Genomic DNA, 15,151 nt, shown 5'->3' on the forward strand with positions numbered 1-15,151 from the left:
CCCCCCATCCTGCGGCTTTGCCGTGATTCATTGGCTTATCGCTCTCATCGGTGAGCCCAGGTAACGATCCGGCAGGTTCACACAGCTGTCCATAGAGGTGAACAGAGACCAGATTGTCTCTGGTCACCTCTATGGACAGCTGTGCGAACCTGCCGGATCGTTACCTGGGCTCACCGATGAGAGCGATAAGCCAGTGAATCACCGGCAAAGCCGCAGAGAGAGAGAGAGATAGAGAGAGAGAGAGAGAGAGAGAGAGAGATCAATATTATATTATTATGTATATATATATATATATATAAATATATATATATATATATATATATATACATAATAATATAATATTGATCTCTCTCTCTCTCTCTCTCTCTCTCTCTCTCTCTCTCTCTCTCTCTCTCTCTCTCTCTCTCTCTCTATCTCTCTCTCTCTCTGCGGCTTTGCTGGTGATTCACTGGCTTATCGCTCTCATTGGTGAGCCCAGGTAACGTTCCGGCGGGTTCGCACAGCTGTTACCTGGGCTCACCAATGAGAGCGATAGAGAGAGAGAGAGAGAGAGAGAGAGAGAGAGAGATCAATATTATATTATTATGTATATATATGTGTATATATATATATATATACATAATAATATAATATTGATCTCTCTTTCTCTCTCTCTCTCTCTCTCTCTATATATATATATATATATATATTTTTTCATTTTATTTATTGTTTTTCTGTAAAAAATAGCTTTTCTTTTTGGTTTAAATGCATTTATATATATATATATATATATATATATATATATATATATATATATATATATATATATATATATATATATATTTAACAGAATGTACAGTATTTTCAGTAAAAGACGTCGTACTATATAAAAAAAAAAGTGATAACCCTAATTGCCATGGACACATTGATCCATTTTAGACTGTCATTGTCTGAAATCCCCAACGTATCTAATTATAATTTACAGACATAACATTAACTAAATTATTTTTAGAATCAATAATAGCAATCAAAGAAAACACTACAGTCTCATCTATATTTGTAAACCCTCGTTAGTCATCTGGGTCTCTTGACTTAGTTTTTTGGCATGACTCATATGTACTGTACTCTGTAGATTGCGTTATAAATGTTTATTAACCACTTTTCTACCAAGGATTTTTTTTCTTCTCTCCTTTGTTAGAAACTATTTTAAACCCTCAAACAATTATATATTTTCTGTAAGCAAAGGTCCTAGAGAATAAAATGATGGAAGATTTTTTTTTTTTTTTTGTACTATATTTGCACAACTGTTTATTAAATCTTTATTTTTAGAAAAATGTATTAAAAATTAATTTTGATTCACACAAACACAATATAATACCAAATATTTGGTGGTAAAATGTAAAAGATGGGGGTTTTGTCAAATAAATAGATACCAAATATGTCAAGACTTAACCAGTTCCAGTCCTAGAAAACTCCTGGAAAACTACTTAGAACACCCAGACATTATACTTTTTTTTAAAGCAGAGACCCATAAAATTTTACCAGTTTAGAGTTACACAGGAGGTCTGGCCCTGGAATTATTGCTCTCGCTCTGACGTTCATGGTGATACCTCGTATGTGTGGTGCCAACACAGGGAGAACGGGGGATGTTCATTTTTTTTTTATTACTATTATTTTTTAATTTTACATTGTACCTTTCATTTTTTTTTTAATTTTTTTTTTTTTTTTGGAACGGGGGGCACATTCATTTTTTTTTTTTTAGTATTATTATTTTTTATTTTTATAATTGTGCCTTTAACCACTTGACCACTGGGCACTTAAACCCCCTTCCTAACCAGACCAATTTTCAGCTTTCGGTGCTCTCACAATTTGAATGACAATTACTCAGTCATACAACACTTTACCCATATGAAATTTTTGTCCTTTTTTTCACACAAATAGAGCTTTCTTTTGGTGGTATTTAATCACCGTTGGGTTTTTTATTTTTTGCGCTATAAAAGAAAAAAGACTGAAAATTTGGTAAAAAAATGAATTTTTCTTTGTTTCTGTTATAAAATTTAGCAAATTAGTAATTTTTCTTCGTAAATTTTGGCCAAAATTTATACTGCTACATATCTTTGGTAAAAATAAGTACAACTTGGTGTATATTATTTGGTCTTTGTGAAAGTTATAGAGTCCAAATGCTATGGTGCCAATATCTGAAAATTGATCACACCTGAAGTACTGACGGCCTATCTAATTTCTTGAGACCCTAACATGCCAGAAAAGTACAAATACCCCCCAAATGACCCCTTTTTGGAAAGAAGACATTCCAAGGTATTTAGAAAGATGCATGATGAGTTTTTTTGAAATTGTCATCTTTTCCCACAATTCTTTGCGAAATCAAGATTTTTTTTTTCTTTTTTTTTTTTCACAAAATTGTCATATTAGCAGGGTATTTCTCACACACAGCATATGCATACCACAAATTACACCCCAAAACACATTCTGCTATTACTCCTGAGTACGGCGATACCATATGTGTGAGACTTTTACACAGCGTGGCCACATACAGAGGCCCAACATGCAGGGAGCACCTTCAGGCGTTCTGGAGCACCCAGGCCAATTCTGACATTTCTCTCCTACATGTAAAAATCATCATTTATTTGCTAGAAAATTACATAGAACCCCAAAACATTATATATATATATTTTTTTTAGCAAAGACCCTAGAGAATACAATGGCGGTTGTTGCAACTTTTTATCTCGCACGGTATTTGCGCAGCAATTTTTCGAACGCGTTTTTTTAAAAAAAAAACAAAACAGTAAAGTTAGCCCAATGTTTTTGCATAATGTGAAAGATGAAGTTACGCCAAGTAAATAGATACCTAACATGTCACCCTTCAAAATTGCACACTCTCGTGGAATGGTGCCAAACGTCGCTACTTAAAAATCCCCATAGGTGACGCTTTAAAATTTTTTACTGGTTACATGTTTTGAGTTACAGAGGAGTTCTAGGGCCAAAATTATTGCTCTCGCTCCAACGTTCGCAGTGATACCTCACATGTGTGGTTTGAACACCGTTTTCATATGTGGGTGGGACTTACGTATGTGTTCGCTTCTGCATGCGAGCACACGGACATGGGCGCTTTAAAAATTTTTTTTTTTTTTTTTTATTGTTTATTTTACTTTATTTATTTTAGTTTGACACTTTTTCCCCCCCAAAAAAAATTTTTGATCACTTTTATTTCTATTACAAGGAATGTAAACATCCTTGTAAAAGGAATAAGGCATGACAGGTCCTCTTTACAGTGAGATATGGGGTCAGTAAGACCTCACATCTCACCTCTAGGCTGGGAAGCCTGAAATAAAAAAAAAATAAAATAAAAAAAAAGAAAACGATCTTGGCTTCGATCGTAGCGGTGAGTCGGTAGAAGCACCGGAGGGTGGCGGGAAGGCGGGGGCGTCCCCTCTCGCCTCCCGTAAGAACGATCAAGCAGTGGAACAGCCACTATGATCATTCTTATGGTGTAGGAAATCGCTGGCTGAAAAAGCTGATATCTGAATGATGCCTGTAGCTGCACCCATCATTCAGATATCCCCGCTCAAAGTCAAGGACGTCATATGACTGTGGGCGGGAACTGGTTAAAAATTGCGGAATATTGCGGGGTATTATGCAGAGTATTGCCGGGTATTATGCAGAGTATTGCGGGGTATTATGCAGAGTATTGCAGGGTATTATGCAGAGTATTGCTGGGTATTATGCAGAGTATTGCCGGGTATTATGCAGAGTATTGCGGGGTATTATGCAGAGTATTGCAGGGTATAATGCAGAGTATTGCAGGGTATAATGCAGAGTATTGCAGGGTATAATGCAGAGTATTGCGGGGTATTATGCAGAGTATTGCCGGGTATTATGCAGAGTATTGCGGGGTATTATGCAGAGTATTGCAGGGTATAATGCAGAGTATTGCAGGGTATAATGCAGAGTATTGCAGGGTATAATGCAGAGTATTGCAGGGTATAATGCAGAGTATTGCAGGGTATTATGCAGAGTATTGCAGGGTATAATGCAGAGTATTGCAGGGTATAATGCAGAGTATTGCAGGGTATAATGCAGAGTATTGCAGGGTATAATGCAGAGTATTGCAGGGTATTATGCAGAGTATTGCGGGGTATTATGCAGGGATGGCTGAGCATGGAGGGATGGATGGATGTGACTGCAATTGTCACTGAGCACCGCTGTGGGCACTACACATGCAGCCCATAGTACCTTTCATTTTTTTTTATTATTTATTATACATTTTTTATTATAATTTTATTATAATTATATTTTTGTTATAATTTAAAAATTTAAAACACTATTCTATTTAAGAAAAACTATTCTATTTTTTTTTTTTTTTTTTTTTAACTGGAAAACACTATTTTATTTTAAGTTGCCTATAGTTGCTATCACAAAGGCCTAACAAGTCGCCTATGTGATAGCAATTTACAGGTGACAGGTTCTCTTTATGGTTTCGAATAGATCATTAAATGCCTTCCTCTTCAGCTTGAACCCCGGAAGTAAGCTGTCATTCCGGGGGGCCGATCATTCCCGGCTCTGCAGCTGCACCACACAGAAGGTCTGGTGAAGCTTGTGACATTGTTGACCTAATTTGACCTTTTTTTTTTTTTTTTTTTTTTTTTAATACTTGCTCCCTATAGGAATAAATAGAGCAGTAACATAAATTTGATTTAAAACAATCCCATGTTTTGTGTCTTTTATTTTATAATGCTTCCTCCCCGTCTGTAAGTTGTAAAATGTTTGCATTGTCTGAAAAGTGAAAAAAAAAATAAATAAAATGCCGTCCAAAATTTCTCAAACATCCAGAATAATCCCGGTAATTTGTCTAATATGTTTATTTTCTAGGATTCCTAGCCCCATCTAGTGGTCATCACATGATATTTTTCTTGATTGAGTTATTTCAGGAAAATACTTGCACTAGAGCCACTAGATGGAGCTGGTGACCATAGGAAATAAAGATATTAGTAAACGTGCACTGCCAAAAAATTTGTTCGTTTTTTTTTTTTTCGGGTCATTCGTTATGACCGAAAATTCGTTATTTCGAATAAATTCTTAAGTTCGAGACGTCGAAAATTGGGAAAATGTAGAAATTTGAAAAATCTCGAAATTCGAAAATTCAGGAATTTCGGAAATTCGAAAATCCGAAAGAACGAAAATCCAAAAATCCGAAAAATTCCGAAATAGTAACTAACTAATAATAACTAACTATTAAATTATAGGTATTGGAATTTCCTTTAAAATTTGGCTGTTAGTGAAAGTAACTAATAGGAATTTTTTCAAAGTTACCAATTATCCGAAATAACGAATGCCGCATCTAAATGAATGGAATGTAAGGAATTAATAATAATAAAATGTTTTTATTATTATTTATTTTTAATTAGTTATTTTGCATGATTTGTAACTTTGGATAAATTTGTATTTGTTACATTCACGAAAATCCAAAAATCCGAAAATTCCGAAATAATAACTAACTAATAATAACTAACTATTAAATTATACAGTAGGTATTGGAATTTCCTTTCAGATTTGGCTGTTAGTGAACGTTACTAATACGAATTTATCCGAAGTTACGAATTATCTGAAATAACGAATGCTGCATCTAAATGAATGGAATGTAACAAATTAATAATAATAAATAATAATAATAATAAAACAATTTTATTATTTATTATTTTTAATTAGTTATGTTCCATTCGTTTAGATGCAGCATTCATTATTTCGGATAATTCGTATTTGGAATTTTTTTTCAAATTTGGCCGTTAGTGAACGTAACTAATACAAATTTATCCGAAGTCACGAATTATCCGAAATAACGAATGACTGCATCAAGATGAATGGAATGGAATGAATTGAGAATGATAAATAATAATAATAATAAAATGTTTTTATTGTTATTGTTATTATTATTATTATTTATTATTTTTAATTAGTTACGTTCCATTCGTTTACATGCAGCATTCATTATTTCGGATAATTCGCAATTGGAATTTCCTTTCAAATTTGCCCGTTAGTGAACGTAACTAATACAAATTTTTCCGAAGTTACGAATTATCCGAAATAATGAATGCTGCATCTAAATGAATGGAATGAATTAATAATAATAATTAATAATAATGAAACCTTTTTATTGTTATTATTTATTATTTTTAATTAGTTACGCTCCATTTGTTTACATGCAGCATTCATTATTTCGGATAATTCATATTGGAATTTCCTTTTAAATTTGGCCGTTAGTGAACGTAACTAATACGAATTTATCCGAAGTTACGAATTATCCGAAATAACGAATGCTGTATCTAAATGAATGGAATGTAACGAATTAATAATAATAATAAAACTTTTTTATTATCATTAATATGTATTATTTTTAATTAGTTACGTTCCATTCATTTAGATGCAAATTAATAATAAATATTAATAATAACACTTTTTTTTATTATTATTACAGGGGGTCCTCGGGTTACAAACAAGATAGGGTCTGTAGGTTTGTTCTTAAGTTGAATCTGTTTGTAAGTCGGAACAGGTACATTTTTTAAGTGTAGCTCCAGCCAAAAAAACTATTTTTAAGATTTTTGCATAGCATAGGGAAGGGTTATCACCCCTGTAACATTTGTTTTGCTGTGTGTGCCCCTGTTCAGAAGATTTCACCTCACTTTCTGTCCCAATGGCAATTGGATTTTGAAAATTGTGGGTTGTTGTGGAAACAAGCCTTGGTGATAAAGCATCAGTGGAGGTACCTTTTTCCCATAATAGCTCTTACAGGAGTGAATTTCCCTTCCTAGGGTAGATTTCCTCTCACTTCCTGTTATCTCCCTCCGTTTGTAAGTAGGAGTCGTTTGTAAGTCGGATGTTTGTAACTAGGGGACCCCCTGTATTATTTATTATTTTTAATTAGTTCCGTTCCGTTCGTTGAGATGCAACATTCATTATTTCGGATAATTTGTAACTTTGGAAAAATTTGTATTCGTTACGTTCACTAAGAGCCAAATTTGATAGGAAATTCCAATACCTATAATTTAATAGTTAGTAATAGTTATTATTATTATTATTATTATTATTATTATTATTATTATTAGTTAGTTAGTTCGTTATTTCGGATTTTTTAAATTTTTGTGTTTTCAAATATTTGGATTTTTCTTCTTATTTTCAGATTTTCGTTCTTTGGAATTTTTCGGATTTTCACATTTTCGGATTTACGAATTTACAGATTTATGAATTTTACGAATTTTTGGAAAAATTCGTTAAACGGGTTTTTCATTAATTAGAATATTTTCTGAATTAACAAAATTTGTCGAATTATGTCTAATAATCAACCATACAAAAATTCTACAAATTTGTGATACTAGGTATTCAAGTGAATGAAAAATATTTTTTATTTCTGTCGAATAGTTTTTTTTTTTTAAACTGACAAATTATTTTTGTCATACGTTTTAAATATGGATTCTGTGTCTTCTAGGACGGCCTGACGTGGAACAGCCATGTGAAACAAGCGTACGTACGTGGAGCCCCGGTGCCAACGACAACTCTGTCCCTCCTGCATGCACTGAACCTCTTGGATGCTATCTGCAGCTGGAGTTTTCGTACCCGGTGGTCCCACAAACTCTTACAATCTGGGTGACGTTTATTACCACAGAAACGCATACCATTAGAGCCGAGGTGGACGTCAGAATCCTCTTAGTCAGTGGAGAGATTTTGCACTTGGGACCTCAGAAGATCTTCTGTGATGTTCCTCTAACCATTAAGCTGAATTTCATGAAAGTGGAGATGTACGGCATCCAGATCCATACCAAGGACAACCTAATGGAGATCGATGCAGCTATGATCACTTCAGTGCCTAATTGTCCCTTGTGTGCGAAGTGCAATTCCATTCACTACAAGGTGCTTCGAGACCCTCCTTTTGAAGATGGCTCACCTTTTAGGATCTCTGGTCACCACAGGCGATTTTTAGACACGTAAGTTGTTGTTTTTCCCCATACTTGAGGTAATAACTTGTGTTCTTGCTCATCTGGAATGTGCAGTTCAGTTTTGGGCACCAGTTCTCAAAAATGTTGGGGGAACTGGAGAAAGTGCAGAGAAGGGCAACCAAACTGATAAGAGGCATGGAGGAGCTCAGCTATGAGAAAAGATTAATTAGAGGAACTGAATCTATTCTCTCTTAAGAAGAGGAGATTAAGGGGGGATATGGTCACCCCATATTTGAGATAATAACTGTGTTCCTGCTCATCTGGAATATGCAGTTCAGTTTTTGGGCACCAGTTCTCAAAAAGGTTATCGGGGGAACTGGAGAAAGTGCAGAGAAGGGCAACCAAACTGATAAGAGGCATGGAGGAGCTCAGTTATGAGGAAATATTAGAGGAACTGAATCTATTCTCTCTTGAGAAGAGGAGATTAAGGGGAGATATGATCACCCCATACTTGAGATAATAACTGTGTTCTTGCTCATCTGGAATATGCAGTTCAGTTTTTGGGCACCAGTTCTCAAAAAGGTTATCGGGGGAACTGGAGAAAGTGCAGAGAAGGGCAACCAAACTTATAAGAGTCATGGAGGAGCTCAGCTATGAGGAAAGATTAGAGGAACTGAATCTTTTCTCTCTTGAGAAGAGGAGATTAAGGGGAGATATGATCACCCCATACTTGAGGTAATAACTGTGTTCTTGCTCATCTGGAATATGCAGTTCAGTTTTTGGGCACCAGTTCTCAAAAAGTTTATCGGGGGAACTGGAGAAAGTGCAGAGAAGGGCAACCAAACTGATAAGAGGCATGGAGGAGCTCAGCTATGAGGAAAGATTAGAGGAACTGAATCTATTCTCTCTTGAGAAGAGGAGATTAAGGGGAGATATGATCACCCCATACTTGAGGTAATAACTGTGTTCCTGCTCATCTGGAATATGCAGTTCAGTTTTTGGGCACCAGTTCTCAAAAAAGGTTATCGGGGGAACTGGAGAAAGTGCAGAGAAGGGCAACCAAACTGATAAGAGGCATGGAGGAGCTCAGTTATGAGGAAAGATTAGAGGAACTGAATTTATTCTCTCTTGAGAAGAGGAGATTAAGGGGGAGATATGATCACCATGTACAAATACATAAGGGGTCCATATAGTGAACTTGGTGTTGAGTTATTCACTTTAAGGTCATCACAAAGGCCAAGGGGGGGGGGGTCTCTCTTTACGTCTAGAGAAAAAAGATTTCATCTCCAAATACAGAAAGGTTTCTTCACAGTAGGAGATGTGAACATGTGGAATGGACTCCCTCCAGAGGTGGTTCTGGCAGGCTCAGTAGATTGCTTTAAAAAAAGGCCTGGGTTCTTTCCTAAACGTACAAAATATAATTGGGTAATAACATTTATAGGTAAAGTTGATCCAGGGAAAAATCCGATTGCCTCACGGGGAGGGGGGGATAAGGAAGGAATTTTTTCCCCTGCTGGAGCAAATTGGATCATGCTTTGCTGGGGTTTTTCGCCTTCTTCTGGATCAACTGTGGGTGAAGGATTGTGTATATGAGATCGTATTTTTTTTTTTTTCTGGGTTGAACTAGATGGACTTGTGCCTTTTTTCAACCTGAACAACTATGTAACTATGCATATGAATCCAACAAATATACGATATGGCCACCAGCATGTGGACACCATCCCAAATTATTTATCTCAGATGTTGCCAGTGAGGGGTACTGTTAATGCTACAGCATACAATCGGATTGCTATGGGGGCACGCACAGAAGAGGAGGAGCCAAGAGAGCCGGTGGGGGACCCCAGAAGAGGTGTTAAGTATAATTTTAAAAAAATATCAAAAATCAAAAATGACCTTTACAAACACTTTAAAGAAGAGTTGTAGTACAAGTGGAGGCTTAAGTCCAAGCTGGCAGCAGATATCTTCTGTGCTCCTACATCGTCCACCGCTGTAATCCCGGTAATTTTAAACAATAGAAGAAATCACCCTAAATGTATATTAGCTGATTGAAAACATCAGATCACAATCCCAAAATCCCCCCAAAAATGATAATGTAGCTAGAGTACAAATGTTTTGTATTATAGCACTAAACCCCATAATTTGTAATCCCGTATCGCCCATTATATATGTTTCATTAACTTTGCGTCATTTCATATTTCTCTGGTTTTGTATTATCTTATTCTGTTTGAAGAGTTTTTCTTATATAAGCTTGACCTGCTTGAGAGGATTTTCGATACCCATCCAGGCCTGTTTAATAAGCATCCAAATGTAACTCTCAAAATGAATTAAGGTCAAAGCCAAGATCCAACAATGCCTTGTAATTAGATAATAGTTCTGAAGCTTTAATTCAAGTCTTCTTTTATTTAAGGACTTAAAGGGGTTTGAATACTTAAAACCCTTCCTTTGAATTCAATTTGACTAGCATGTTATGTCACACATGAATCAGTCTAAATTCTCTCTCTCTTTATTTATTTATTTTACTTTTTTTTTTACTTAGGGGTACTTTTTTAGTTATGAGTCTAAAGAAAAGATTAGAAGGCCACACACCAATGACATATCCAACATCAAGGCTGTATTTCAGCAAAGACCTTGGCCTTGGTCCAAACCACGAGAGACCTTCCACTTTAACATATGAAATGCATTAGAGTGGTTGGTCTCTGGGTGGGAACCAAGTCCAAGGTCTTTGCTATCTTAAAGCCGACTCCAAAGAAAAGAGCAGACAGCAGCTCACCAATGACATATCCAACATCAAGGCTTTATTCTAGCAAAGGCCTTGACCCCCCACTTAGAAACCCTCCACTTTAACACGTGAAATGCATTCGAGTGGGAGGTCTCTGGGTGGGAACCAAGGCCAAGGTCTTTGCTATCTTAAAACCGACTCCAAAGAAAAGGGCAGAAAGCAGCTCAACAATGACATATCCAACATCAAGGCTTTTTTCTAGCAAAGGCCTTGACCCCCGCTTAGAAACCTTCCACTTCAACACATGAAATGCATTTGAGTGGGAGGTCTCTGGGTGGGAACCAAGGCCAAGGTCTTTGCTATCTTAAAACCACCTTCAAAGAGCAGGCAGCAGCTCACCGATGACATATCCAACATCAAGGCTTTATTCTAGCAAAGGCCTTGACCCTCGCTTAGAAACCTTCCACTTTAACACATGAAATGCATTCGAGTGGGAGGTCTCTGGGTGGGAACCAAGGCCGAGGTCTTTGCTATCTTAAAAAGGACTCCAAAGAAAAGAGCAGACAGCTGCACACTGATGATGTATCCAACATCAAGGCTTTATTCTAGCAAAGGCCTTGACCCCCGCTTAGAAACCTTCCACTTTAACACATGAAATGCATTAGAGTGGGAGGTCTCTGGGTGGGAACCAAGGCCAAGGTCTTTGCTAAATTAAAGCAACTCCAAAGAAAAGAATAGACAGCCGCACACCGATGATGTATCCAACATCAAGGCCATATTTCATCAAGGACCTTGACTTTGGTCCCCACCAAGAGACCTCCCACTCTATTGCATTTCACCACTCAAGGCTTGTGGTCCTATCTGTAAGACTAAGCCTTGAGTCCTGAAAAAGAATAGACAGCCGCACACTGATGGCATATCCAACATCAAGGCCTTATTCCAACAATGACCTTGACCTTGGTCCCGGCCTAGAGATCTTCCACTTTAACACATGAAATGCATTAGAGTGGGAGGTCTCTGGGTGAGAACTAAGGCCAAGGTCTTTGCTAAATTAAAAACAACTTTAAAGAAAAGAATAGACAGCCGCACACCGACGATGTATCCAACATCAAGGCTTTATTCCAGCAAAGACCTTGGCATTGGTCCCCACCAAGAGACCTCCCACTCTAATGTATTTCACCACTCAAGGCTTGGTAAGACTATACCATGAGTGGTGAAACATGTTCTCTTGGTGGGGACCAAGGCCAAGATCTTTGCTGGAATAAAGCCTTGATGTTGGCTGTCTGTTCTTTTATTTGGAGTTTTGAGCATGAACGGCTCTCTTCCAGCCAGCACCCAAGATCCAGGAGATAGTGGGCTTGGTTCTAAGTGAAAGGAATATATTCCTCTGTCAATCTTAAGGGTCCTTTAAAAAACAAATTTCTGTGTAACTGTCTCAAGTCGTCACAAAAAATCACTGTATTTTATTTACTAGGTTTATTTATGATTGTTAGTGCCATATAGTGGCCATTATGCATTATTTTCCTGATTTAGGTATTTTAGGAAAATACCACCTTATGGCCATTAGATGGAGCTAACAATCATAAGAAATGTGCCGTGATTCCTCTCTCTAGCCCACATCCTACTTATTTTTTCCTTTTTTTTGTGCTGTAAGGCTGCATTTCCAGGTTTCCATCCTAGGCTGGGCCCTGCTGTCTCCTGGGATTGCTCACCTTAAGGTGTGGGGTCTAAGCACTAACCAGTATTCACCAGAGCTCCTGATAGACAAGCCAAAGGTCGGTAACAAGTGGTTGCAGGTTGGGATAAAGTGGAAGCATAGTCAAGAAACAAGCCAAAGGTCGGTAACAAGTGGTTGCAGTTTGGGATTGAGTGGAAGCGTAGTCAAGGAACAAGCCAATGGGTGGTAATAAATAGTTGCAGGTTGGGATTGAGAGGAAGCGTAGTTGAGGAACAAGCCAAAGGTTGGTAATGAATGGCTGCAGGTAGGGATCAAGCAGAAGCATAGATGAGGAACAAGCCAAAGGTCAGTAATGAATGGTTTCAATTTGGGATTGAATGGAAGTGTAGTCAAGAAAGAAGCCAAAGGTCAGTAACGAATGGTTGCCAGTTGGGTTCGAGTGGAAGCATAGTCGAGAAATAAGCCAAAGGTCTGTAACAAATGGTTGCAGGTAGGGATCAAGCAGAAGCATAGTCGAGAAATAAGACAAAGGTCAGTAACAAATGGTTGCCAGTTGGGATCGAGCGGAAGCGTAGTCGGCAAGCAAGCCAAAGTTCGGTAAAGAATGGTTGAAGGTTGGGAGTGGAAGCGGAAGTGTAGTCAATGAACAAGCCACAGGTCGGTAATAAAGGGTTGCTGGTTGGGATTGAGTGGAAGCATAGTTGAGGCACAATTCAAGGTCTGTAAAGAGTAGTAGTAGTAAAGATACGGACAACAGCAGGAAAGACAAGAGCGAGATTTTGGCTGGAGAAGATCACAATAATTTGGCAAACAGGAAGTGCAAAGGCATGGCTTAAATAGGAGGTTCATGGAAGGAGCAAAGAGTTCAAGGTTCACAAGAAACAAGGCACAAGGCAGGATTGTTTGAGGATCAGGCAAGGTGCTGTCCAGCATCTCAGGTGGCTCAGCAAGAAGAGGTACTGCTGGACGCAGCAGAGGTCATAGAACCAGGTCTTGGTCCTGGTCTTGACACCAGCAGTAAAGAGAGCACTCTTCCAAGGCAAAGCCCTGTATACTGGCAATTTGGCAACTTAAAGATACCGGTGGAATTAAAATACAGGAAAAAAAACTGTTGGAGACAGGGTCTCTTCAATAGAATGAAATAAAGGGGCCTCTCACAATGATTGTGTCATTAACACTCTGTCCTTGAGTGACCTATATGGAGATGGAGTGGAAACAAATAGTACAGTTAATCCACCCTTTTTTTCCCTCAAGTACACATTCGGGGCGATTTTTCCGGCTGTCATAATCACCAGAATGAATGAGCACACTGTGATCGGAACTCCTTCTCTGATATGGATTTTCCCATGTAGCATAACTTCCATACTTTGCATAGTTCCTGTTGACGTTAGATAAACTTTTTATTTTCTCGGGGACACATTTCTCTTCAACGCTCCATGATGGAAAAATTACACTTTCCTCGGATTTAAAGCTGAACTCCAGACCAACAGCTTACTTTGCACATATGGGAGCTGTTTTACCTGCCAAAGGGTTTGTATTTTTTTACATCCCGTCCTGAGATTTACACAGCTCTGCCACACAGCACAGCCGTGTCTGGCCTGGCAGGAGACCTGATTTTTTTTTTTCTTTGCTTGGGCGAAGTAACACTTAGAGGTCTTGTCATTCCACCAGTCTATGATGTGACAGTGAAAAGAGAAGGTCACCTCTCTGTCACTCTATTCTCTTCTTTTATATGCATGTACCTTGTCATCGCACACAAAGACTGCAGAAACATTGTTAGGCTCCTTGTGATGCTTCTAGCCCTTCCAGTCTGCTGTAATACCAGATTAAAGTTGGGAACTTAATTGTATTTATTTTATTTATTTTTTTTTTTAAAAAACACTCTTTAATATATATATCTATATCTATATACAGTATCTCACAATCCCTGGTGTCATGTGACTCGTTAGTGTTATAAAGTCTCAGGTGTGAATGGGGAGCAGGTGTGTTAAATTTGGTGTTATCGCTCTCACTCTCTCATACTGGTCACTGGAAGTTCAACATGGCACCTCATGGCAAAGAACTCTCTGAGGATCTGAAAAAAAGAATTGTTGCTCTAAATAAAGATGGCCTAGGCTATAAGAAGATTGCCAAGACCCTGAAAACTGAGCTGCAGCACGGAGGCCAAGACCATACAGAGGTATAACAGGACAGGTTCCACTCAGAACAGGCCTCACCATGGTAGACCAAAGAAGTTGAGGTCACGTGCTCAGCGTCATATCCAGAGGTTGTCTTTGGGAAATAGACGTATGAGTGCTGCCAGCATTGCTGCAGAGGTTGAAGGGGTGGGGGGTCAGCCTGTCAGTGCTCAGACCATACGCCGCACACTGCATTAAATTGGTCTGCATGGCTGTCGTCCCAGAAGGAAGCCTCTTCTAAAGATGATGCACAAGAAAGCCCACAAACAGTTTGCTGAAGACAAGCAGACTAAGGACTTGGATTACTGGAACCATGTTCTGTGGTCTGATGAGACCAATATAAACTTATTTGGTTCAGATGGTGACAAGCGTGTGTGGGGGCAACCAGGTGAGGAGGACAAAGACAAGTGTGTCTTGTCTACAGTCAAGCATGGTGGTGGGGGTGTCATGGTCTGGGGCTGCATGAGTGCTGCCGGCACTGGGGGGCTACAGATCATTGAGGGAACCATGAATGCCAACATGTACTGTGATATACTGAAGCAGAGCATGATCCCCTCCCTTCAGAGACTGGGCCACAGGGCAGTATTCCAACATGATAACGACCCCAAACACACCTCCAAGATGACCACTGCCTTGCTAAAGAAGCTGAGAG

At 38.2% G+C, this 15,151-nt stretch overlaps 1 protein-coding gene across 1 annotated transcript in view; it reads left to right on the forward strand.

Annotated features, from left to right (window-relative positions):
• The window catches only part of PAPPA (pappalysin 1), a 320,719-nt gene that overhangs the window by 145,060 nt on the left and 160,508 nt on the right, over positions 1-15,151 (forward strand). The window contains exon 7 of the mRNA XM_073600688.1: positions 7,478-7,973. Coding sequence (XP_073456789.1) covers positions 7,478-7,973 — 496 coding nt within the window. The remainder of the gene's footprint in view (positions 1-7,477; positions 7,974-15,151) is intronic.

The sequence above is a fragment of the Aquarana catesbeiana genome, linkage group LG09, assembly GCF_042186555.1.
Source record: "Aquarana catesbeiana isolate 2022-GZ linkage group LG09, ASM4218655v1, whole genome shotgun sequence".
Classification (NCBI taxonomy): Eukaryota; Metazoa; Chordata; class Amphibia; order Anura; family Ranidae; genus Aquarana; species Aquarana catesbeiana.